At 33.8% G+C, this 24,877-nt stretch overlaps 2 protein-coding genes and 1 pseudogene across 2 annotated transcripts; all 3 read right to left on the bottom strand.

The window, feature by feature from the left end:
- Nucleotides 1–13,117: 13,117 nt before the first annotated feature.
- On the bottom strand, nucleotides 13,118–15,679 carry LOC110662936 (putative pectinesterase/pectinesterase inhibitor 45). The gene is made up of 3 exons (XM_021822111.2): nucleotides 14,640–15,679; nucleotides 14,370–14,530; nucleotides 13,118–14,260 (listed from the first exon to the last, which is right to left on the bottom strand). Exons 1-3 carry the CDS (start codon nucleotides 15,569–15,571, stop codon nucleotides 13,572–13,574), a joined length of 1,782 nt encoding a protein of 593 aa, XP_021677803.2. The 5' UTR covers nucleotides 15,572–15,679; the 3' UTR covers nucleotides 13,118–13,571.
- Nucleotides 15,680–16,573: 894 nt separating this feature from the next.
- On the bottom strand, nucleotides 16,574–18,312 carry LOC110662963 (probable pectinesterase/pectinesterase inhibitor 12; annotated as a pseudogene).
- Nucleotides 18,313–20,386: 2,074 nt separating this feature from the next.
- Nucleotides 20,387–23,341, bottom strand: LOC110662964 (pectinesterase/pectinesterase inhibitor PPE8B). Its single transcript, XM_021822144.2, has 3 exons — nucleotides 22,717–23,341; nucleotides 21,736–22,296; nucleotides 20,387–21,151 (listed from the first exon to the last, which is right to left on the bottom strand). The coding sequence occupies exons 1-3, from the start codon at nucleotides 23,033–23,035 to the stop codon at nucleotides 20,454–20,456; spliced, it is 1,578 nt and encodes a 525-aa protein (XP_021677836.2). The 5' UTR covers nucleotides 23,036–23,341; the 3' UTR covers nucleotides 20,387–20,453.
- Nucleotides 23,342–24,877: the final 1,536 nt, after the last annotated feature.

Below are 24,877 nucleotides of genomic sequence, written 5' to 3'. Positions count from 1 at the left end.
ATATTGTGAGTGCCAATGAGGTATTTAAAAATTCTCTTAACTGCTATAAGATGAGATTCTTTTGGACATGACTGAAATCTTGCACATAAACATACACTAAAATGAATATCTGGTCTAGATGCTGTTAAGTAAAGTAAAGAACCAATCATACCTCTATAAAATTTGTTATCTACCTCTTTACCTTTTTCATCTTTCTCCAATTTAATTGTTGAGCTCATGGGAGTTCCAACACTTTTCATATCCTCCATTTTGAACTTCTTTAACATATCCTTTATGTACTTGGACTGATTTATAAAAATTCCATCTTTCATTTGCTTAATTTGCAATCCAAGGAAGAAAGTAAGTTCACCCATCATACTCATTTCAAATTCACTTTTCATCATGTTGGAAAATTTCTTACAAAGAGAATGGTTAGTAGCACCAAAAATAATATCATCTACATAAATTTGCACAATAAGCATGTCTTTTCCAATTTTCTTAATGAAAAGAGTAGTATCCACTTTTCCTCTTTTAAAATCATTTTGAAGCAAGAATTTACTAAGTCTCTCATACCATGCTCTAGGAGCTTGCTTTAAACCATAGAGAGCTTTAGTAAGCTTATAAACATGATTTGGAAAGTGAGGGTCTTCAAAACCAGGAGGTTGAGCTACATAAACTTCTTCATCAATATATCCATTTAAAAATGCACTTTTAACATCCATTTGATAAAGCATGAAATTCTTAAAACATGCAAATGCACATAACATTCTAATAGCTTCAATTCTAGCAACCGGAGCAAAGGTTTCATCAAAATCAATACCTTCCTCTTGGTTGTATCCTTGAGCTACTAGTCTAGCTTTATTTCTAACTACATGTCCTTTTTCATCCATCTTATTCCTAAATACCCATTTAGTTCCAATAACAGTGTGCTTTTTAGGTTTAGGAACAAGTGTCCAAACTTTGTTTCTTTCAAACTGATTTAATTCCTCTTGCATAGCAAAAAGCCAATTTTCATCATTTTGAGCATCATCATATGTTTTGGGTTCAAATTGAGAAACAAAAGCAACATTACCAAAGTATCTTCTAAGTTGAGCTCTTGTCATCATTCTTTGTGATGGACTATCAAGAATGTCATCTTTGGAATGATTTCTATGATACCTCCATTCTTGTGGAATATCTTGATGTTGAGGTTCCTCAATTTGTAGTTCTTCCACATTTGGTTGGGAGTCATCTTGAATTTCAACATTTGTGGAGCAAGGGAGTTCATCTTCTTTGTCATTTTGATCATCCTCCACTTGTTCTTTTGATTCAAGCTCATCATTATTTGAATTCTTTGAATTTAGGATCTGCTTAAATTCATCATCACAAGAATCTTTCCTTTGCAAGGAAGTGTTAGCATCATCAAAAAGTATATGCATTGATTCTTCCATGGTCAATGTTTTTCTATTGAAAATCCTATATGCTTTGCTATTTGTTGAATACCCTAGAAATATTCCTTCACAAGATTTAGTATCAAATTTCTTGAGATTGCTGTCTTTGTTATTCAAAATGTAACATTTGCAACCAAAGACATGAAAATATGCAATATTGGGTTTTCTTCCTTTCCAAAGTTCATAAGGAGTTTTCTTTAAAATAGCTCTAATGGAAACTCTGTTCAAAATATAGCATCTTTGTATTTACTGACACGCTTGAAATATTTTGGTAAACTGTTTTCATTCAGCATTGTTCTTGCCATTTCTTGCAAAGATCTATTTTTCCTTTCAACAACTCCATTTTGTTGTGGAGTTCTAGGAGCTGAAAATGTATGATAAATACCATTTTGAGCAGAAATTTTCAAACAAATTATTCTCAAATTCTTTTCCATGATCACTCCTCAAAGATGTAATGCAATATCCTTTTTCATTTTGAGTTCTTTTGCAAAAGGCTTCAAATATATCAAAGGTTTCATCTTTATGAGCAAGAAAGAAAGTCCATGTGAATCTTGAAAAATCATCAACAATTACAAATGCATATGCCTTGCCTCCTAGACTTCTAGGTGTGATTGGACCAAAAAGATCAAGATGTAATAATTCCAATGGTCTAGACGTAGTTACAACATTTTTTGATTTAAAAGATGATTTTGTATGCTTACCAAGTGCACAAGCTTTACATTGAAATTCTTTTTCAAATCTTAGCTTTGGAAGTCCTCTAACAAGGTTCTTTCTAGAGAGTTTAGCAAGAGTACTCATGCTAGCATGTCCTAATTTTCTATGCCATAACCATGCACTATCATGTGAAGTCATAAAGCATGTTTCACAATTTTCTTCAAGACTTGTTAAATCAAGTAGGTAAATATTATCTATTCTAGCACCAGCAAACATAACATTATTTCCATGAATCTCACAATGTGTAGAAGTAAAAACCACTTTAAAACCATTATCACATAGTTGACTAACACTTAAAAGATTATACTTTAATCCTTGAACTAATGCAACATTCTCAATGCAAGGATTTTTACCAATAGTTCCACATCCAACAATTTTAGCTTTGCTTTTATCACCAAATTTCACATACACTTCTTCTTTCAAGGTAGAGAGGAAAACTTGCCTTTATTTCTGTCATGTGCCTAGAGCACCACTATCAATGTACCAATGTTCTGTTTCCGGATACTCCTTAGCGGACACAAATCGATTAAGCGTTCTTAGGTACCCAAGCAACTTTGGGTCCTTGAATGTTAGTAACATTAGGTAGGGTTCCTTTAGGCACCCATACTTTCTTTGCCTTAAAGGTTCCTTTCCTAATAGGACAAGCATTAATCATATGACCTCTATGATTACAATAAAAGCATGTAATACTCGGTTGAGAAAAGGATGTAGCTTTAACAAAAAATTGTTTGTATTTTCCATTCTTCATAAATCCATCATATCCAATTCCAGATTTTTCATTTGTAAATTTAGATAAATCTCTTGTCAAAGATTCAACTTTTTCCTCAAGAATTCTGTTTTTCTCAAGAAGTTGTTCACATACTTCTTTTGATCTTTGAAGCTCATCATTAACTTCCTTAAATAATTTCATTTGAGATTTATAAAATTCATTTTCCTTTGAAACCATACTCAATGAAATATTTTCTGATCTTAAAGCACAATTTTCATGAACTAAAATTTTGCATTTCTTTTTAAAAGTTCTATACTTATCATATGTCTTCACAAATGCAAGTTCTAATTCATCAACATTAGAAAGTTCAAGATTTACCTCATTTTCACTATCTTCGATGTGTGAGCTTTCACCTTTTTCTTCAATTGCCATCATACAAGTGTTTGCAGCCTCTTTGTCACTTGTTTCATCATTTGATGAAGAATCACTGTCACTCCAAGTTGCTGCCATTGCCTTTTTGCTTTTGTCCTTTCTGAACTTATTTTTCTTCTTCAAAGTAGTACATTTTGGCTTAATGTGGCATTTTTTTTTACAATAATAAAAAACTATTTCACTTGAATGATTTGGAGTCTTTGGAGCATATTTCTTTGTGAACTTCTTGTATTTGCTTCCACCTTTTCTAAATGCTCTTTTGAATCTTTTGACTATCATAGCCATATCTTCATCATCATCACTTGAAGCACTTGAATCATCACTTGAATTAGCTTTAAGAGCAACATTTTCTTTTTCTCATCTACTTTTTGGATATAAAAGCTATGCCTTTCTTTTTCTTTTGATCACCTTCATTCTCATCTTTCTTGTAAATCATCGCATGTGCAATGAGAGAACCAATCGACTCATCATAGGTGTATTTTACGAAATCCTTGGTGTCTTGAATAACGTAGTTTTGCTTCCCACGTCTTTGGAAGAGACCTCGAATTTTCTTTACAAGTTCTTGTTCTTGAATCTCTTTCCAAGAGCTTTAAGTAGATTTACAAGGTCGATAAATCGGTACTCATTTCAAGAATGGTTTCACGATTTCATCTCAAATAATTCATAATCACGGATGAGGAGGTTTGCCTTTGACTCTTTTACCACATCGGTTCCTTCATATGTGACTTCTAGTTTGTCCCATATTTCTTTTGCGATTTGACATCCTGAAACACGGTTATACTCATTAATATCAAGAGCACAATGAAGAATATTAATAGCCTTAGCATTTGTAGAAATTTTCTTCCAATCATTATCATCAAATTCAACTTGACTTTAGGAATTTATGCAGTTCCTTCACTGGTTTTATAAGGAATATAAGGACCATCTTTAACTATTCTCCAAGCATCAATGTCAGCAGTTGTATAAAGTTTCTCATTCTAGTTTTCCAAAAGGAGTAATTTGTGCCATTAAAAGTGGTGGTCTAGTGATGGAATAACCTTGACTAAGAGGCGGTATACGTGAGAATTTCTAGATGAACTAGCCATGTGTGTGGATCACTCTAAGGGGTTTAATCCTCAAGCAAGAGAGACAAGCTCGATACCAAATTGATGTCCCAAAATATGTCCAAGAGGGGGGTGAATTGGACTTTAAAAACAATTTTCGGTTCTTGCTCAAAACCTTTGAAAATTGCAATAGGTTCAACTAAATTATCTAATGTGAAAAATGAACAATATAGCTCTATTGACAAGTTGACTCAAGGTTAAAATTTGTATGCAATCGGTATCTTGATATAACAGACTATATAAGCATTCGATAAATATATCGATGGCGAATACGTTTTTATCACGAGAACTAGAGCGATATACGGATATCCTATCGGCGGCAATGAGATAACCAGCGAATATATCGGATATCGGATTTTGCGATAAACTATTTTTCTCAGATAGCAGCAAGATCAACAGCATATGATATCAATTTTCATATCAGCAAAAGCATATCATTCATAAAGCTAAATTGCAAAAATGTAAAGAGCAAGGGTTGAGAAAATGAACACTGAAATTTTTATAGTGGTTCGGATTTAACTATCCTACATCCACTCTCTCAACGATCCCACTTTGAGTCTTCACTCCACTATTCTTCTCTTTTCAAGGCAAGAGACAAAGCCCTTTACAAATCTTCTCAACAAAGCTTTTACAAGTAGCTTCACACTTCTACCAAGTGTTATGCCAAACACTTATCACAACCAAGCTTCAATAGGTGCTTGAATGACCTCTCACAAATGATAATAATGTGTTGAAAAACTCACTCTTACTCAATTACAACAGAATCTATAAAGAAGAGTTGAGTAAATAAGCCAATGATGAGCAATAAATCACTTTGAGCACTTTGAATGAAAGCTTTAAAGATTTTGAGCAGTAGAGGACTTTCATTAAGTGCAAAATGGCCAAAGGAAGGTGTATTTATAGCTTGGGAACGTTTTTACCGTTGCAGAACCCATTTGAGCGTTACTGAATCACGAATTTCAAGAAAATAGCCGTTATTTTGTCGTTTTCTGCGATGTTGTGCGAGTTGAAACGATTAGCGTACTTGAGAAAATAGCAAACCGGTTAGCATACTAATATAAGTAGCAAACCGGTTAGCATACCAGAAAACTTTTCTGCATAACTTTCAAAACTATAAAACTTTACACCAAATCATAGTCAAACACTTTTTAGGCCAGTAATGATATTTAAAAAGAAAATCTTTTGAGGGATTAAAAATAAGCATCATTGACTTTTACTCCTCAATTCTTTTCACAAGAAATCCTAAGAAATAAAACTAACTTCTATACTAGATGTACCTTCAAATCTGATTTTCAATGCAGCCTTGGAAGGTAACCTTTTCTTCTTTTATCTCTTTTGCTTCGTCTTGTGTTATCCTTAGAATGTCATCTTTTCTTCATAAGGACCAATCCATCATAAAATCCTTTTGTCCTTCTTCTTTGAGATACACAACACTTAAAACAATGTTAGTTTGATTCTAGTTGAGTTTTGGTATCATCAAAATCTATGCTCCTTTGAGCTTGTGGGGTCAACACACAGTGTTGACAAAGTCATACATAACTTAAGCCATGACACAAAATTTCCGATCAATGCCGCGTTGTATACCACGACAAAGCAATCTCAACCCCATTAATGAAAATCAATGAGGGAGGTGGCTAGCTAGCTAATGAGTACTCATCCGATCTCGACCTCAACTGGTAAGCCAGAGAGGGAGGAAAATAAACGATCTCAACCCCATAAATGGAGGAGGAATAATAAGTAACTGTCATTGTCTTAAGTGTGAATCAAAAATCCATTTCAAACATTTCATTCAAATATTGCATACAAAAATCAAATCAATTTCCAAAGTTGCAATTTGATCACAAGGTGGCAACACAAAAGTTCATAAATTTATAATGCGTACTAAATCAAATTTTTTTTCAAGGGTAAAATGCTTGAATAGGATTTATTGTGCACAAACCTGACTGGAGTCGCCTCTAGGCCTTGACTCAGTCTTTCAGGGCTTCCAAGTCTTTTTCAGCTGAAACACGTAATTTCACAGTGTCTCAGTACCATAACTTAGCATAAATTCAAAAATAAATTTCACTTTATTTTAACTGACTCTATTGCGATAAATTCGACGTTCTCGAAGTTTTTGTGTTTCGGGTTACTATTCACTACACTATTCAAGTTAAATTATTGACTTTTTAAAGCTTAATAGGTATGGGAACTCCAACTTCACCCACATACCACATTTTGGTCATTAAACTTGTTGGTTTTGGTCATTTTCTCAAAGCTTAGGTCATTTTGGCAAAATTGCCAATTTTCGGTTTTGGTGCTCCGAAGTTGCACTATTCCATTAGTCAATCTACTGTTGGAATTTGGCAAAACTTCTTTCATAGAAAATGTTCCTTATTGTCTTAAGTGTATTCTCATTTTTGGATCACCCCAATCGGAGTTTTGTAACTCAAGTTATAGCCAAAATACAGTTACTGTTCACGTGCACTATTCATACTGCAACTATGGTTCTGGCAGATTTTTTGTCTAACTTCATTCAATAATTTGATCAAGTTAAGTCCATAATTTGGTCTAATTTCCTTCATACGAAATGTTCTACTATGTCTTAGGTTTCTATCGGTTCAAGATTCACCTAAATCGGAGTTTTCTAGAGAGAGTTATAGCCATTGGAACTTTACTGCTCAATGGTAATTCTGCAGAGTTGCAGGTTTAATAACTCAACTTTGCTCAATAATTTGACTAGGTTAATGGCATAATTTGGGGTGGTGTTCTTCATGAAAGTTTTAGATCTATATCTTATCTAATTGCTGGTAAAATTTCAGGTCAATTTGACCTGTCTAGCTCGAATTATGACCAAATAAACAGTTTTCATTTGGTCAGTTTGGTGTAGGGCTGAGCACAATACGGTTCAAACCGAAAAACCGAACCGAACCGATTCAATTCGGTTCAATCGGTTCGATTTTAAAAGTTAATCGGTTCGGTTCGGTTTTAATTTATAAAAATTTCGGTTATTTCGGTTCGGTTCGGTTTTGAAGAGAAAAAATCGAACCGAACCGAATAGTGATTTATATAGTCAAATCGAACTAAATCGATTTTTGAATTAATTTATTTTTATGGAAAATTTATGAATTATATTTAATTTTATATATATTAATTATTTAATTTCATTGATTAATGGTTATTAGGTTCAAACCAAAGTTAAAATTAGACCAAATAACTTGAAAATCAAGTCTAAATTAAAAAATCAATCAAAAATCAAACTGATCGGTTTAAACCAAACCGAACCGAATTAAAGCGGTTTGGTTTGATTCGATTTTTCACTAATTTCGGTTCGGTTCGGTTTCTAAAATTGGCGGTTCGGTTTTGATAATTTAATTCGGTTCGGTTCGGTTCGGTTCAGTTTGGTTTGAACCGATTGCTCACCCCTAGTTTGGTGCAGTGGCAGCCTGCTCTCATTTCACTTTGGTCAATTGGTTCACCAAGTTTTAGTCAGTTTTTGGCCATGGTTCCTCAATGAAAATTGTGTCCTTTTATGTCTATTTTCATCCCTAATTGGTGGCATATCAATTGGACTTGTAAAATTTCCGTTTTGGTCCTTCAAAGTTGGTTTATTTGACCTACGAATTTAACTTTCATTCTCACAATTTCCACACATTTCCTTTGGTCATTATTGACCATTTTTCAGTCCACAATTGGTCAAAGATATCATTTATGCATTTCTCCAAAATTTGGTTCACAAGCCCTAACATTCAAACCCTAATCTCACTAATTCATTGTATTTAACTACATTAATGGTTTTAATGCTAATCATTCAACTAATTAAGGTTTCTACACTCATTCAAACTCATTAAATTCATGCAATTCATACTCCCTTCAACCAGACCAAAATTTCAGCAATGGTCCTTCCCCCATATTTGTTTCATTTAATCAAGTTCCAAGCTCATTTCAAACACTAATTATGCATTTAAATAAAAAAATAAGGAGTTAACATACTAACCTTAACTTAAAGCTTCAATCTCTAGCTTTAGCCCTTCTTTCTTCTTATACTCCTCTTCCTAAGTTGAGATTACAAGTTCTAGTGAGGTATTTAAGGGAGTTATGTTGATTGGGTGAAGCAAATTAAGCTTAAAAGTAAGCTTAAAGAAAAAGCTTTCATGGAGGGTTTTTGGGAAGGAAGTGGGGCGGCAATTGGAAAGGAAGAGGAAAGGATTTTTTGTTTTTTTTTTTCTTTTCTTTTCTTTATTTATTTAGGCTTATGGAAGACCACAAAAAGTCCAATTAAATAATTCAACTAATTAATTTATTTTTGGCATCATGCATGATGTCATCACTTTTGACTTTTTCATTTTCCTCTCTTTTTTTTATTTTTTTTTCTATTAGTTCTTTAATTTAATTCTCGATTCCGAAATTCCCTTTTCTCTGATTTTATTTGTGATTAGGTCGAGTCACTCTCGTGGTCAATTGACCAAATTGCTCTCGTAGGTTCATCCGGTTTGCAAATAATTTCATATTTCTTTCGGTTCCACGACCTAATTATTTGACCGACTTAGATTCTTTTCATGATTTTCTCTTTTCCACTTGTGTTCATAAGGGTCCTAAGGACCGCAGTCACTTTTACTGCTCGAAATTTGAGTTTAAAACAACTCATGCGTTCTCAGGAGGTCACCCATCGCTGTGACTTTTGGCTCGTTTAACCTCTTATGTTCTGTTTTTCTTATTTATAGTTAACTAATTAAACATTACTAATTATTTGTGTTTATGGCTTCTTTAGTTGTCTTAAGTATGGTTCTAATCCCCTTAATTGTCCGGACCGACACCGGTCACCGGAACAGTGAAATCTACCAGGCTATGCAAACGGGGGTGTTACAATAAAGTGAAATGCAACATCAGCAATATTTTCACATCATAACAGCAAAAAGGTAATTTGGAGCACTCACGCACCCGGTAATATCAAATCATAAATATATGGGAGCTGATCCCTTATACAGCTCTCTTAATTCCAACCTGTGCCAGCGAAGAACTCAAGCCGGACTTTCGCTTAATAAACCAAATCGGGGTCTCAGCTTAGAACTCAAGCCGTGACTACCCCAAAGGACCGGGTCCCAGCGAAGATCTCAAGCTGTGTCTACCCGTCCTATCCATAGCCAACACCACATCACACGCACGCACACTGCTCCAAATTACCACAACAACATACATGGCACTTTAACAGTTGTGAATGCAACATAAAACGTTCCTAGAGTTTAACTACATATATATATACATATAAGTGATGCATGGGCATGCTTGAACATATAATAATATCGAAATTACAATTAAAATTAATATTTTACTCACAAACTTGACAGCAATCACTGTGGCGGCTGAGCGGAGAAAGAAGGCTGTCTCGGCTCACCTGATAATTTTATTACAATCATTGAACAAATTTGACTCAATACAAACTAAGAAAAAGATCAAAAACGTCCTAAGTCGTGCCGAAAATCTGGCAGAGTCTCCCCTATACCTAGGACCTACCCAACCTGCAAAAGGGCTCAAAACGCACTTCTATATTCACAAATCATACACTCACAACTCAATCACATCACACAGCCCCTCCTGGGCCCATCCAAATAATCATCAATCACAATATGTAAAATTACAGTTTAGTCCTTATAATTGACCCTTTTTGCAAAAAACACCCAAATAAACTCTAAAAATTCTAAAACTTTGCCCTGTGGGCCTTAGCAATATTAATAGGCTATTGCAAAAAGAATCATAATTTTCTGAGCTACCACGAATATTTTATGAATTTTTAATCCCATTTAAGCACAAAAAAATTATGAAAAAGTAAGGTTCGGGTTTACCTATGTCGATTCTGACTCCGGGACGCTCTTGGGACGTCTGACGATGGTGGGGTAGCCAAAATCTCGATCCAATTCGGAGACTTTTTCGGCAGCCGGTCTGTCTGGCCGAAAATTCACAAATCCGGACAACTGTCGAATTTCCGCGAATTAAAGATACCTACACGAAGCCCACAACACGGGGGTTAGTATAAAATTTTTACAGAATTTTCTAAGCTTATTTAATGCTCGGAAAAATACTACGAAGTTCCATGGGACCCACTGAAAAACGGTGTCGAAAAATTTCGAAATTTATATTGCCGCGAAGCTCTCGACGAGTGGAGCGTTCTGGTACTCTCGGTTTTCTTGTGTGGTTCACGATTTGCGAGAAATCTAGCCCAAAAGTCAAAATGAGCTAAAACTTCCCGGACTAAAATTGGACAAATCGCTCGATGGATTTTGGTGTTCTTGGTGTCTATGGAAAGCTCTCGAGGTGTAGATATTGTTTGAAATAAGACCCGGCCCAATCGTTGACCGGATAGGCCGGATTTCTACCCGGAAGACGAACATTCGAGCGCGCATAGGGGTGGTTTTCGCGCGCGTTTTCCGGTCACCTGGAGCATTGGCCGGCCATGGGTAAGTGGTGGGGCGGCGCGCCGGCGAGGTGGGGTGGCTGGGGAGGCAGCGGCTGCGCGGCCTAGGGGTGAGGGAGGAGAGAGAAAACGGGAAGAGAAGGAGGGGAGGTCGGGACGCGCGCGAGGAGAAAGAAAAAGGAAAAAGAAGCTTATCCGATTCGATCGGTCCGATCCGATCTGGTTTTATTCGGTCGATTTGATTCAGGATATAAAATTTTAAATTTTTTACTCTGCCTTAGGACCGAAAACGAGGCTCAAAAATTTCGAAAAAAATTTTAGAAAACTCAAAAAAATTCGTAGACTACAAATATATTTTTAGTTTTACTACGTGGTCTTTAAATTAATTTTTAAAAATCATCAAATTTTTTGTTTTCAGAAAAATCAAAATCAATTTTTAAAATCTGAAAAATTTTAAATAATTTTTTAAAATTCAAATAAAATAAAATATCAATATTTACTCAAAATAATAAATTTAAAAATTAAAAGTGTTACAATTTAATTCGATTTAATTTGAATCAAATACTTATCCCTATCCCTTGTTAGCCAAAGCCTTTTAGAATATTCTTCACTGAAATTTCCACGAGAACCACTCTAATGAGAAAGAAGGCTCTAACATGCCTCCAAGATTCCCAACTCTCAAAATACCGAAAACATCTCTTTTCCCCATGCGGGCTGTTAATGACGCCATAACAGTCCGTCATACGAAGATACTCTAGAGTTACAGAAGCTTCGACGATAAAATAACGACTAAATCGAGTATTGGGTGGAGAGTTAAAAAATTAAAGGTTAAATATTATTTTTTGTAAGTTTTAATTTTTAATAAAGGTAATCGTTAATTTAGATCTCTTAATATTAATATTTAATCTTTTAAAAATATATAAATATTAATAAATTAAAAAATTAATTTAATTTATTTAAATATTTAAATAATATTAATAAAATGTTAAAAGTTATAAGGATATTAATTACGTATCAAATGCCCCTTGTCAAAATTGGAAGTTTTACTTAACTGAGCTAAATAGGACACATTAAGTGCTTTAAATGATTAATTTGAGTCATGTTTAGTGCTTGGGAAGTGTCGGATTGTATTAATATTAATTTGATTAAATTTTGGTTAGTTAAAGCAAGGGCTAGTTATCTGTAATGTCTATATTTCGGATGTTAAATGTTGTAATTAGCATTTGTTTGTGTGTTGGATGCTTGAGCATAATGCTTGGTAGCCTCACCTTTGCTTGGAAATGGATTTTTGACATAGTTCAAGTTAGGCACATTTGCTTTGAGTTAATTGGAAAGAGGTTGAAACATTTTATTTGTAGGTTTTGTATAAGTAGCGGTGTGCATTACTCGATTATAACTGAATAACCAAATTGAATCGATAAAATTCGATTATTTCGATAATAGTAAATTCGGTTCGGTTCAGTTTTTTATTAGTAATAATAAAAATTTTTGTTTTCGATCATCGATTTTGTTACTTTTGATTTGATTATCGAAATAACCAAATTTCAATTATTTTTATGATATTATAATAATATTTAACTTATAATTGTTATCTTATTAATATTGAATCATATTTATTATTTTTTATAAATAAAAAATATAAATATAGTTTTATTAATATTTTATTAAATAATTAATAATATAAAATATATTTTTTATTTTTTTTCTGTTAATTGGGTTATAATCGATAACCGACTGAATATTTTCAATTTCGATTAATTTCAGTTTTCTCTCGATTTCGGTTCGGTTCGATTAATAATTTAATTAGTTGAAAATTCGATTCAATTTAATTCGGTTAACCAAATGCTCACCCCTATATATGAGTATAACTATGTTGCATTTGGCTGTCTATAGAAAGCTTTGTGTGCGCTTTTGAATCTCATCGCAAGGAGAAAATATTTTAATTACAAGGAGACTCTACCAAAATTTTGATAAAATATCATGAATCCTTTTATATTCTTACTAATTCTTTGCAATTTCTTTTAGCTTTCTAATAGAATTATACATGTATATTATAGGCAATCCAAATGCTCCCTTGGCTGAAAGCTACTGTAGACTTGGGTTTTTCTTGTCCGGTTTATCATGACCCAAAACGCAAGATATATATTGAGACTTACCTATTAAATAGGTAAGTCTTATATCTTAAGTTCATAATGAATCAGGTTTATATTTATATATACTTTGAAAAATAGAATTGGAACATAGATACCTATTAGTAATAAAGAATATTAATTTAAGCTAATAATAATGATCATGAAACCAAAAATGCTTCTGTGGTTGGAGACATTAGAATACATATATACAAAGCATATGGGAGATGATATACCAGCACTGAAACTCATTCTTCATTACTTAATTTGAACATGTTGCAAATAACCTCCCCCATCTACGGTTGATAAGGAGAGAAATTAAAACCTAAATCTAAAGATCATCACAGAATTGATGATGATCATCTTTTCAATAGAAGAAGAGAGAAAAACTATTTTGTCTAACACATTTTCCCCCTTATATGATGCTAAAAAATTGGTTAAATCTTGGTTAAAGAGATTGAAGAGCAGCAACAAAATAATAACACATTACTTATGTAGCCGTACTAACGAAAATCACACACTAGAAAGTAGAGTAATGTTGGAGAAGCCATCTTCTCCACAAACAAAGTCTTCAATTTTTCGTCTTTTCAAGAAAAGGAGCACTCATTGCAGTGATCTAAAAGGCCTGTTGTGTTCATCTTTTGGATTTAATAGAGATAGACTAGAATGGCAAAAAGAATCTTTTAACTAAAATAAGCCAAAGTGAACAGGAGCCCCCATATCAGTGATCCAATCTCCTTGCAGGAAGGGCTCTATAGTATACTTGTTGGCCTCTTCTTTGCTAAGCAAATGATACCCAGGCCACTTTACCCTGCCATCAGTTTTTGAACCAGGTCCTTTGTTGCTGAACTCTGCATAGTACAGAGTCTTCAACCCTTTATCTCCTTCCCATGGTAGCCATCCATCAGGGTGAATCAAGTCTTCGATTGTTGATTCCATTATAATGGTTCTTGAATACTCTTTCCAGGGTCTTCCAAGGTAACTCTTCACGGTTGCCTTAGCAGGAACCAGGTCTGGATGCGGTTCAATGCGACAATTCTGAAGCACGATTCCTGTAGTTTCATGTGGGTCAATCCTACCCTGGGCTGTAACGATATTCTGTTGGTTTTCCATGGGTTTCCTGACTAGAATTAGGCAGTTCTGGAAGATAGCTGCTGCATCGCCGAAGATGAAATCAATAGTTCCAACAACGACGCAGCTTCTGTAATATTGGCGGTGAGTTTGTGCATATAAGGTATCTTGGTAGCCCTCAAAACGGCAGTTAAGGAATATTGCACGATCTGCTTGGACTCTAACGGCCACTGCCTGATGCTTTTCTGGACCTGCAGTGTTTCTGAATCCCATTGCTTTGGCCATAAATCCTTCTCCTAAAGCCACTATGCAATAAAAAAGAAAATCCCATTTCAGCCCCTCCATCCTTCAGCTGCATACATATTCTAATGGGATAAAATTACCAGGATCATAATGACAAGCAAATCAACATACCAAAAGTTGCAGTTCTAAACGTCTGAACTCCATCTGCAAAATTTTTGCTTCCAGTGACAATGCTCTTCTGTGATCCATCTCCATAGATGGTGACATTCACCATCTTCTTTGTTACTGTCACGGTTTCTTCATAAATTCCTGCTTTAACATAGATCACATACCTGCATTGCCACAAGCATGCAACAAATGAACTAGTGGACACTAGTATGGGATCTGAAATTAATTTTCAAAAGATGAACATTCAAATTCTTGCGCTACTTAATGACATACCGTCCTTCGTATTTTTCTGGCATGGCTGCCAAAGCAGCAGCAATAGTTTTAAAGTCTCCGCCACCATCTTTGGCCACGACAACATTTGGTTTTGGTTTATCATCTTCTTCCACGTCGCCCTTCAACATCCGTCGATCCTCATGGCTGATCCAGCTTGGAAGGCCATCTTCATCAATTGAAGATGAGTTAGGCTCCATTGCCAGAAGACGACGACTAGAATGTGTTTGAAATGATTGAAGGAATGAGGTCAATGCGGAGACCATGGCAAGGGAATTACTGGTAAGTTCCTTGGATGCATTAAAGGTCTTTTCCATATCAGACTTCAATTTCCCTTCAGGGAATCCATCAATACAAGTTTGTTGGTAAGACATGACAGCACTTAGCCAATTGTTCAATTCGTGTTCATTTTTCAGAAGCTTCCCTACATCAGAACCAGAATGGGAAATAGATTGGTTCAATTCTTGTTTAGCATTCTCAATTAGCTCTTTACAATCTTTGAATGCTGCTTTCTCTTGTGGGGTGTTAAATTTTAAGGACGAGACCTTGTCTAAAACCTTTTCGACCTCATCATTAGTTGCTTCTATAGCCAACTTGAGAATATCTTTAGGATGAGCTGTAGAAGGGTTCTTTTCCACAGCCTTCTTGAGGGAGCTTAAGCATGTTTCCTTATAAGTAGTGGCATTACATACTGTTTTAATAACTCTACCGACTTGTCCGTCCTTCTTGGCAGGTTCTTGAGATTGTGGTGCTTTTTCTTGCTGTTGTTTAGTGCTCTGTTTGGAGTTGTCGTAGACAATGACAAGAATTCCAGCAGCAATTATAACAAGTAAAGCGAAAAGAGAAATAAAGGCAATGGTAAGCCTCTTTTTAAATTTCTGTTCCCTTTCTAATCTTCTCCTCTCGGAAACTAGATCAAAATCCTGAAATACCATTATGAAAAATCCTTTTAAAGAGGCAGAGATCTCTCTGCCTTAGAATGAAGCTAAGGCAGAGAGAAATGAGAGAGAGAGAGAGGTGTCTTAAAGTTAAGTTAGACCTTTCTTTTCTTCTTGTCCTCCTGTCCTCTATGTTGTTTCTGGCTTTGAAATTAGTCTTAATGTTATGCAAATGATAAAACAGGTCTGGACAGGAGCCTTTCAAGGTAGTTCTATTCCTTGGGTTAGTTAGTCACCTTTCAAAATGGGTGACACATTTTGCTTCTTATAACCGCATTTCTCGCCAATCCCATTGCTCTTTGGCCTCCAATACACGTTTACTATTACACTCAAATGAAAATTTTTCTCATATGTATGGCTAATGGTTGTGGTTAATCAGTAACTAATTTGTTCATTGATTAATCCCTTTTTACATATTTTACCTATTTTTACTCTTTTTCTTTTCCCCTCTCTTCATTTTCTGTCTAAAGCTGGCCTCGTTTACTCATATTAGAGAATTGCTAATTTGGTTTGCCGCAGCCTTCCTCCCAATTTGGCAGATTTAGCTATTATTTTAAGATTAGTTGATTCATAGGATGCAAATGATTAAACCATTTTTTTAATAATAATAATAATAATAATAATAATAATAATAATAATAATAAATGTGACTTTTATATTGCAGTAGCATTTTTAATTTTTCATTTATTGAATAAAGGAAAAAAGTTAGGATTTTAAGGTAATTCTTTTAATTTACACTGATGTTGGGGAGAGTCGAACAAGAGCCTCTTACGTTCAACATATATGCAATTATCACTGGCTACATCCATCACTCGAACATAATGATTTTTTTAATGTTGAATTTACGTTTTTTTCATAATTTACAAGGATTTATTTATTGGAGGGAGATATTTATCAATTGTCTTATGAATAATCAAATCATTATGAAGCCCATTTTAGCAATTTTTTTTGCATGAACCGTGTTTTCCAAAATGGATATACTAAAAAACAAGACATAAGTGCATCAATGAGATGTAAAGAGAACTAGCTTTACTATATGCTTTGGAAATATTAGGCTACTGAATTAATAGTCAGCCCAATTGACAAACAATTAGACATGTAAATAACCATACAAAATCAAATCACCTATGCTTTGAATCCCATCATCATAAGGAAATGAAGTGGAATGTAGCCACTCATCACCAGTAATGAAATATGATACAGTAAAATTATAGACATCATAAGCATCCATTATATGAAATCCTGGCCAAGTAACTCTACTATCCACAGCTGAACCAGGTCCATAATTGTCATACTCTCCATAATATAGACCGTCTAAGCCTTGATCACCAAACCAATTTGTCCACCCAGTTGGATCAATAAAATCGTCAATGTAGAACTCAAGAATGACTGTCCTAGAGTACACCCTCCAGGGCCTGCCTAAATAGCTTTTAACACTTGCAGAATTGGAAAGTACATTATCTGTAGCCAGAATTGGACAATTCTGTATCGAAATTCCAGTGTTCTCATCAGGGGGTATCTCGAGATTGGGCAGTAATAACGGTGAATTGGCCAGGCATTGGCATTCTGGATATGATCTTACAAGCCTGGAAGACTACTGCAGCCTTGCCAAAAATGTAGTCTATGGTGCCAGAAATGTTGCATTCTCTATAAAACTGTCGAAATGAGTGAACATATAATGTGTCTTGGTACCCATTAATGGTGCATCTATACAATGCTGCAAGGTCTGCATATATTCGAAGAGCAACTGCTTGGTGCTTCTATGGTCCTGCTGTGTTTTCAATTGTTATATCCCGTGCCAAGAAGCCCTCACCAGACACAGCTGCTTAAAGTGACATTCAGAATTCAGTATATATGATAATGCAAGTATAATCAAGTTTGAATTCCATCACCAATCAGAACAATATTAGTCTTATAACTTGGAATTTCTACCTTCTCGTCGTATATCCCTTCTCTAATGAAGATAATAACTCTGTCGTAACTATTATTTGGAGCAAAATTTATAGCATCAGAGATGGTAGTGAAATTCCCAGTTCCATCTGCAGCTACCATTCATCAACTTTACTCTGCAAAATCCGACCATCTTTTTTCGAAATCCATTTTGGAAATCCTAAGAGGCGGCGATTCTTGCGAACCTTTTTAGGACTTGGACTAGAGAGCATTGAGAGAGAGTTGCTCACATGCTTGCATGTGTTAATCAAAGAATTCACTAGGAAAGGCTTCAACGGACCAGTCGCAGAATCTAACCCCTCTAAGCAAGTGTTCTTGTTTGTGTGTGCTGCACTAAGGTAGACTCTTGCATCTGCTAATTTTTGAGAGCCACCTTCTTGGATTCTTGAAACTGATCTTTCTAAAGAAGACAATGTGATCTGGTGGAGTTCTTTGCAATCTTGGATTGCCCCTCTTTGTTTCTCAATGATATTTGACCTACCAGTAGTCCAGAATAGATTGTTTAGCTTTCCAGCCTCAGATATTGCAGTTTGGAGAGAGTGGAGGAGAAAGGTGAGGATGTTTAGATTGATGTTTATAGACATGGAGAGCTTTAACGAGTCAAAACAAGCATCTGGGCAGCGTCTGCTGTTGCAGAAGTTTCTCAGGGAAGGGAGATGGGTGAGTAGAGAAGTTGAAGAAGATGTTTTGAGAGCCAATATGGAAGGGAAGAAGAAGATTGAACAACAGAGCTGGAGGAGGACAAGCAGCTTTAGAAGGGAGAAAGCCATTAGGGTTCGTGGATGCAAAAATCAGGGCAGCTTATTTAACACGGAGGGAGGGAGGGAATGGGGGAGATAAATTGCATCAACGTCCTTCAATATGGTAGTTATTTCACTTTGGTCACCCAACTTCAATTTATTAAAATAAAAACCTTTAACTTTAATTTTATTTTAAAAAAAAATCATAATAATATATTTTATTTTTTTAATTAAAATTAAATTAATATTTAATTAAAATAAATTTATAAATTATTATTTGTTTTTTATATAAAACCTAAAATATCATATATTAATAAAATATTATTTTAAATTTTAAAATTTATTATTATTATTATATTATTATTTTTAGTTATAAATTAAATTTTAAATAATAATAAATAACATATATAATTAATAATTTTATTAATAAATATAGTTAAAACAACATAATTTTTTATTTTAACTAATTTTATTGGTAATAATTATTTATTAATTTAATTATAAAGGTAATTTTATTTTTTTAACTTAAAACCCTGTTATTGTGTTGGGGGACTGAATAAATTTAAAATCAAAAAATTTTATTTTAATAAATTAAAATTAAATAATTAAAATAAAATAATCACATAAATTGAGAGATACTAAGAAAGTAGCGTAACGAAGCTGAATGAATGTAATGAAATTATATGGATGAAGTGGTCTTTGAATTTGCATAATAATGACAACAAAATGCACACACAAAAACATAAATTTATATTAATATTATACTTCTGTATATGATTCTAATATCACTGAATTATTGCAAATTGATATCCATATATTTTTACTGTGCAATTTACATCTTGTATCTAATCTCTTGTCAAGGCTCCAGGCTCACAAGGAACCCATCAGACATCAATTAAACTGATGAGCAATTACCCTTCTCTAGTTCTCTTCTTTTCTGATTATCAATTCATGGAAAATTAAATTAGTGTGGTGTATTAGCAGAAAGAAGTATGGATGCTGGTGGCTTTCAAGGACAAATTTATGCAACTTGAGCTTTGTCTTGTGACAATTCAAGAGATAAAGTCAATTGTGTATGTGCCAATTGCTCACATGAGGAGATTCTTTCAAAATTATGTTATTTTCTGGTGTTTATTTTATGCTTTAAATGGCCTGCTATATGCAAATGATTTTTTTTTCTTAAATTTACTTAATTACTGAATATTTTTTTTATTGGCTAAATACATAAATTTACCCCTGAATTTCATCAAAAAAAATTTTCTCTGACATCCTAAACTTTTAAAACGTCTCGTCACACACTTCAACTCATGTAAAAGTCTCATAACACACTTTAACTCTTATGAAAATAGAATTAAGATACACTGTAAATTCTAATCAGCATATTATTATATTAGCACAATTGGAATTCACGTATGATTTTAAAGATATCTTAATTCCACTTTACAAAACTTAAAATGTTTTTATGAGATATTTTAAAAATTTCCATAAAATTTTTTTATAAAATTTAAGTGTGAAATGATATATTTAACTTTTTTTTATTTGATTAGGCTTAACTGAGAGTTTTAATTAATGATCTCACAATTTCTTGGGGAAAAAAATCAATAGAGACAGAAGTCATTAGATAATTGCAATAGATAAAATTTTGAATATAGTTTATTTAAGAATTTATAAATAATAATTAATTACCCTAAATAATGAGATTACTCAATCAAGCCTAATAAGCATCACCCACACATACTGGTGCTTGATGCATCAAATTTTCTGACATAACCGCATTCTCAATTGAGTCAAGAACAGCAACAAAATTATATATATGAAAACTTATTATTTAGTCTCTATATTTTAATTATGAAGTTAAATTGCAGGAACTAAGTAATACATTTTTTAAAAATATAGAAATTAACTAATTAATTTTACTAAAGTAGAGAAACTAAACAGTAGTTTGATCATTATTAATTAATAGAAAAATTGAAAGATAAACTAAATAGCTTAACAGAAGCAAAATAAGAATATTTTTCAAAATATATGTATCAAATAGTTAATTTCATTAAAAAAAGATTAAATAATAATTTATCCCGTATATATATATATATATATATATATACAAACCTTTATCACCAAATTAGAGGGACGGAAAAAAAAAGGAAAAAACTGAACAACTATAGTTGAAACCAAGAATCCAACATTCATCAGACCTGCAGACCTGCAGTGTATCTCACTCCAGTTGATGGCAACCACAAGTTTCCTTCAATGAATTGGGCAACTGTGAAATTATTGGCCTGATTGGAAGTATTGAAAATATGATACCCAGGCCATTTGACCCTGTTAGCTAGCCCAGCTCCTGGCCCATAATTCAAGTACTCCCCGTAATGCAAAGTGTCCAAATACTGATCACCACTCCACTCCAGCCATCCTTGTGGCCTTATAACATCACTCATGTAGGATTGCATAACAACAGTTCTTGAAAAATTTTTCCAGGGTCTACCAAGATATGTGTATGTGGAGTTGGTGTAAGGCAAAAGATCAATATCTGCTGAGATATTGCAAAATTGGATGGAGAATCCAGTTGGTTCATTTGGGTCCTTGCGTCCTTGAGCTGTTATAGTATTCTTCTGGTTTGATAGGCCTTTCTTGGCTAGAATCTGGCAGTTTTGAAAGACAGCAGTTGCATCACCAAAAATGAAGTCTACAGTCCCACTAATACGACATTCCCTGTAGAATTGTCTCATTGTATGAGTGTAGAGTGTATCTTGATATCCCTTAATTTCACATCGAAAGAAGACTGATAGATCAGAATCGGATCGGAGAGCCACTGCTTGGTGCTTTGCAGCACCTGCAGTGTTCTCAAAAGTTATGTCTCGAGCTATGAATCCTCTCCCACTAACAGCTGCAGATATCATTAGAAAAAAAAAAATGTCAAAAATTAATCTTGACAGAAGTTGAATAAAATTTGAGTTAAATTCCAGATTCTTTATGCAACGTATTTAAATCAGATTCTTTGTAGGCAGTAATGATCCATCAGGCGCACATTTGATACTGATCAATGAAACCAGAATCCATAATGAGACTGTCAATAGTATGATATCCACAACTGTGCTCTTCAAGATCATTAAAGAACAGCAGAGCAGTTTAAAGTTTCAATACACCCCATATACAATTAAATGGCAAGGGAACCCTCAGATGCAAAACTGTTAGTAGTTGATGGTAATATGAACACAGGTCCAGTAATTGTGTGATTAAAATTGGCAGCCTAATTCGTCTTATCATTACCAAAAGGAATCATTGAAAATCCTCATAATCACGAACATGAAGGGTAGTTTCAGAATGTAGCCAAAATTATTATGGGTGCTAGATAGCATTTTGAATTGTAATTGTATCAGCCCTTATCATTAAAAGCTTATAAAATCCAAATATCATTATGTTCAAAGGCGAAAGCAGAAGCAAACTAACAAAACTGCACTATAAGCTTACCAAAGGTTGCTGAGCGAAAGGTGGTCCAACCATCAATGACACTCCTGTTGCCAGAAATTACTGTGACACCCATACCATCACCAACCATCATTAGATTCCATTTCTTCTTCTTGATCTCCACATATTCATTATAAAAACCCTTCTTAATATATATGACGTAGCGACGCATGCTATAATCAGGTGCTGCTGATACCGCATCCATTATCTTAGTAAAATTCCCAGTTCCATCTGCTGCTACTATTGCATCAGCAGTCACTCCATTTATCACTAACAATTTACGGTCCTCACGCTTAAACCATGCGGGAAATTTGTCTTTTTGGCTACTTTTTCTGCCAGCGAGGGCAACTCCATTAGTATCATAATTGGGTTTTGGATTTGAGTCCACCTTATTTAGAAGCTGTTGGACTGATGAAGTGATCTTGTTAAGACCACCTGCCACTAGGCTTTTGAGAATGCTACTAATGCCTTCAAATCCATCAATGCATGTGCCCTGATTAACAAATGCAGCACTTAACCATGTCCTTAAATCGGAACTCAGATCACCAGTGCTGTTGTTTTTACCTGCATATTAAATGAAAAAAGAATCTCCCCATCAGAATTTATTTACTTTTTGGTAATTGAATAGATATATCTGATGAATTGTCAAATTAGATAAAATCAGTGCTAGTATGCCACTGTTTGGTATGGATTGGGACAAATCATAGATGAGAAACAGGACTTATGATCTATATAAAACATGATATGTGCAAAATCAAAGTTGTGGGACAACTAAAGATGAGGTCCCTGTATTTTAATGAAGCAAGAACAAATATAAGCAGAGAATTGATCAACTTAATGGGAAATGCATTTTGAAATTTTAAAGTACAGAGTATTAGACCCAATCAATCATGTTCATAAATCATTACCCCATGCATACCCCAATTAAATTTGATAAATTATGAATAAACAGAAGATGTAGAAGAACCAAGTTTTTTTCTTTACCCTTGGGATTCTGGGAGGCAGACAGGGACCAGCTCAACTCATCAGCAGAGAAGTCCAGCAAGTCAAGACAATCAGTTATAGCATTGGTGAGGCGAAAGTTTCCCACAAAATTACCAAAATTTGAGATGGTAGAGGTGACATCTCGTATAGTATCAATAGTGGTTTTCAAAGAGCCCACGAATTCATAAATGGGTACTTTCAAGCACTCATTCTGCAAATAATCACTCCTAGTCCTAGACGAGGCCTCACAAGGAGTAGAAACCACAATCAAGACTAGAAACAAGAAAATGAAGAGTGAAGGAAAAGAAAATCTTGACATTCTTGTGAGAAACCAAGGGGTGAAGTCACTGTGGATAGCACAGTAATGTAACTAGGAGGAGTGGGACTGAGGCAGGCTTGCAATGACGAAGTAAGGAAGGTGCATGCAACATTACGGCAAGGAGAGGTAGATGATAGATGGGCATGTAGGGTATTTAAGAGGGAAATGGTGACAATGGGTCAAATCTCGAATGAGTTTTGGTAAGGTCAGTTGTTGTCGGTGTTGGCCACAGTTTAGAAGGATTCCGTTTGCCCGAGTAGGTGATTGGGCGAGTGGCATCTCGGTCTTGTGTGCTGGCCAGCCCATTGCTTTTTTAGCTTGCCCTTGAAAAAAAAGCAAAACCCTGACCCTTTTCAGTATATCTTCTTCTCCTTGCCTACTCTGGATTTATGCCTTTACTACTGCTAGTAATATAATATAATTATTTTATTTTATATTTATTTGTAATATAACAATAATTTTTATATTAATATTTAATTTATTTATTATAATAACAACAATAATAAAAGAGTAATAATAGTTAGTGATTAGTCACGGTGATAATGACAATGATTCGTAATGGCTGTGGTTGCGATTGCTAGAAGATGATAGTAATCAGATGATGATGATGGCTAAATGATATTAATTTATTATTATTAATTAAACCTTTTACTAAATTTTAGTTTAAATGTTGATTTTTATAAATTTAAAAATCTTATATTAAAATGTTAATTTTGATTAAAATATTATTTTTAAAATCAATATTTGATTTAAAAAATCAAACAAATAAAAGTTAAGCACTAAGTAAATGAGTGAAAATTAATTTAAGGTCAAGTAATTAAGTAATTAATCATCTAAAATTACATTTTTATCTATATATATATAATGTTAATTTATATTTAGCTTAAATTTATTGAAATTTTAAACATTTAATAGTGATTAAATCAAATTAAATTGAATCATAATGAAATTTAATAACTTTGGAAAATTGCCATTATGAAAAGATAAGATTATTTAAAGCTAAAAAAATTGACAACCTATTAAAATGGCTAATAAAATTAAGCCATCTATCAATATTTATTGTGACACCCCTTACCCGTCTACTGTATATCCGAGTAAGATATGTCACACGGTGTACCGGAACACTCTATTTTATCTCAATCATTTTTATTCTTCCTTAATTTATTTTTATCATAGTTTTGAATATAATTTATGAAATATAATTCATTTAAGTTATTTATTGAAATTATAATTGATTTGAGGTTACGAAAATTTTATAAAAAAATCCAGCAGAGTACCGGCTAAAAATGGAGAAAACAGTTCTTCGGAACCTGTGAAAAACACTTACAATAATCATATCCAATCATTCTCAAACTCCAATATCAAAATCTCAATATTTTTCAACAACATTTCAATTTCTCAATCATTCATTTCTCATAGTACTCATATATAAGCAATAAATAAATACTCAAATTTTCCATTCATAACCACAATTTTCACTATTTACATTAACATTAAAATACATTACATAAGTCTCAATTACACGAGAGAAAATAACAGTTAGTTACAAAAATACCAAAATGAAACCTAGTGTCCTACCAATGCACTGAAGATAGTGAGGTGACACGGACACTATGCAGAGTTGCAGTAGGTCTCACCCAGTCTGTAGTCTACTGGGCTCTTGGTCAGTATATCCAGAACCTACGCGTGTCAAAAGCAACGCGCTAAGCAATAATACTTAGTGGTGCCAATAATAAAATAAAAAGAAATAACAGAAAATAAATATGTAGTGAATGTATTGATGTCTCATTGTAAATAAATTTTTGTTGAGTATTTGTAGATTTACTTATTTTGTACTTGTTA

The sequence above is a fragment of the Hevea brasiliensis genome, chromosome 4, assembly GCF_030052815.1.
Source record: "Hevea brasiliensis isolate MT/VB/25A 57/8 chromosome 4, ASM3005281v1, whole genome shotgun sequence".
NCBI lineage: Eukaryota > Viridiplantae > Streptophyta > Magnoliopsida > Malpighiales > Euphorbiaceae > Hevea > Hevea brasiliensis.
This window is presented reverse-complemented; position numbering and strand designations above follow the sequence as displayed.

Coding starts and splice junctions, on each gene's coding strand:
- LOC110662936 (XM_021822111.2), bottom strand. CDS start 15,571: ATGGTATTTCAGGATTTTGATCTAGTTTCCGAGAGGAGAAGATTAGAA. Junction 14,531..14,639: donor CCAGAAAAATACGAAGGACG/GTATGTCATTAA, acceptor GTGGCAATGCAG/GTATGTGATCTATGTTAAAG. Junction 14,261..14,369: donor GTTTAGAACTGCAACTTTTG/GTATGTTGATTT, acceptor TTTATTGCATAG/TGGCTTTAGGAGAAGGATTT.
- LOC110662964 (XM_021822144.2), bottom strand. CDS start 23,035: ATGTCAAGATTTTCTTTTCCTTCACTCTTCATTTTCTTGTTTCTAGTC. Junction 22,297..22,716: donor TGCCTCCCAGAATCCCAAGG/GTAAAGAAAAAA, acceptor TTTAATATGCAG/GTAAAAACAACAGCACTGGT. Junction 21,152..21,735: donor CTTTCGCTCAGCAACCTTTG/GTAAGCTTATAG, acceptor TGATATCTGCAG/CTGTTAGTGGGAGAGGATTC.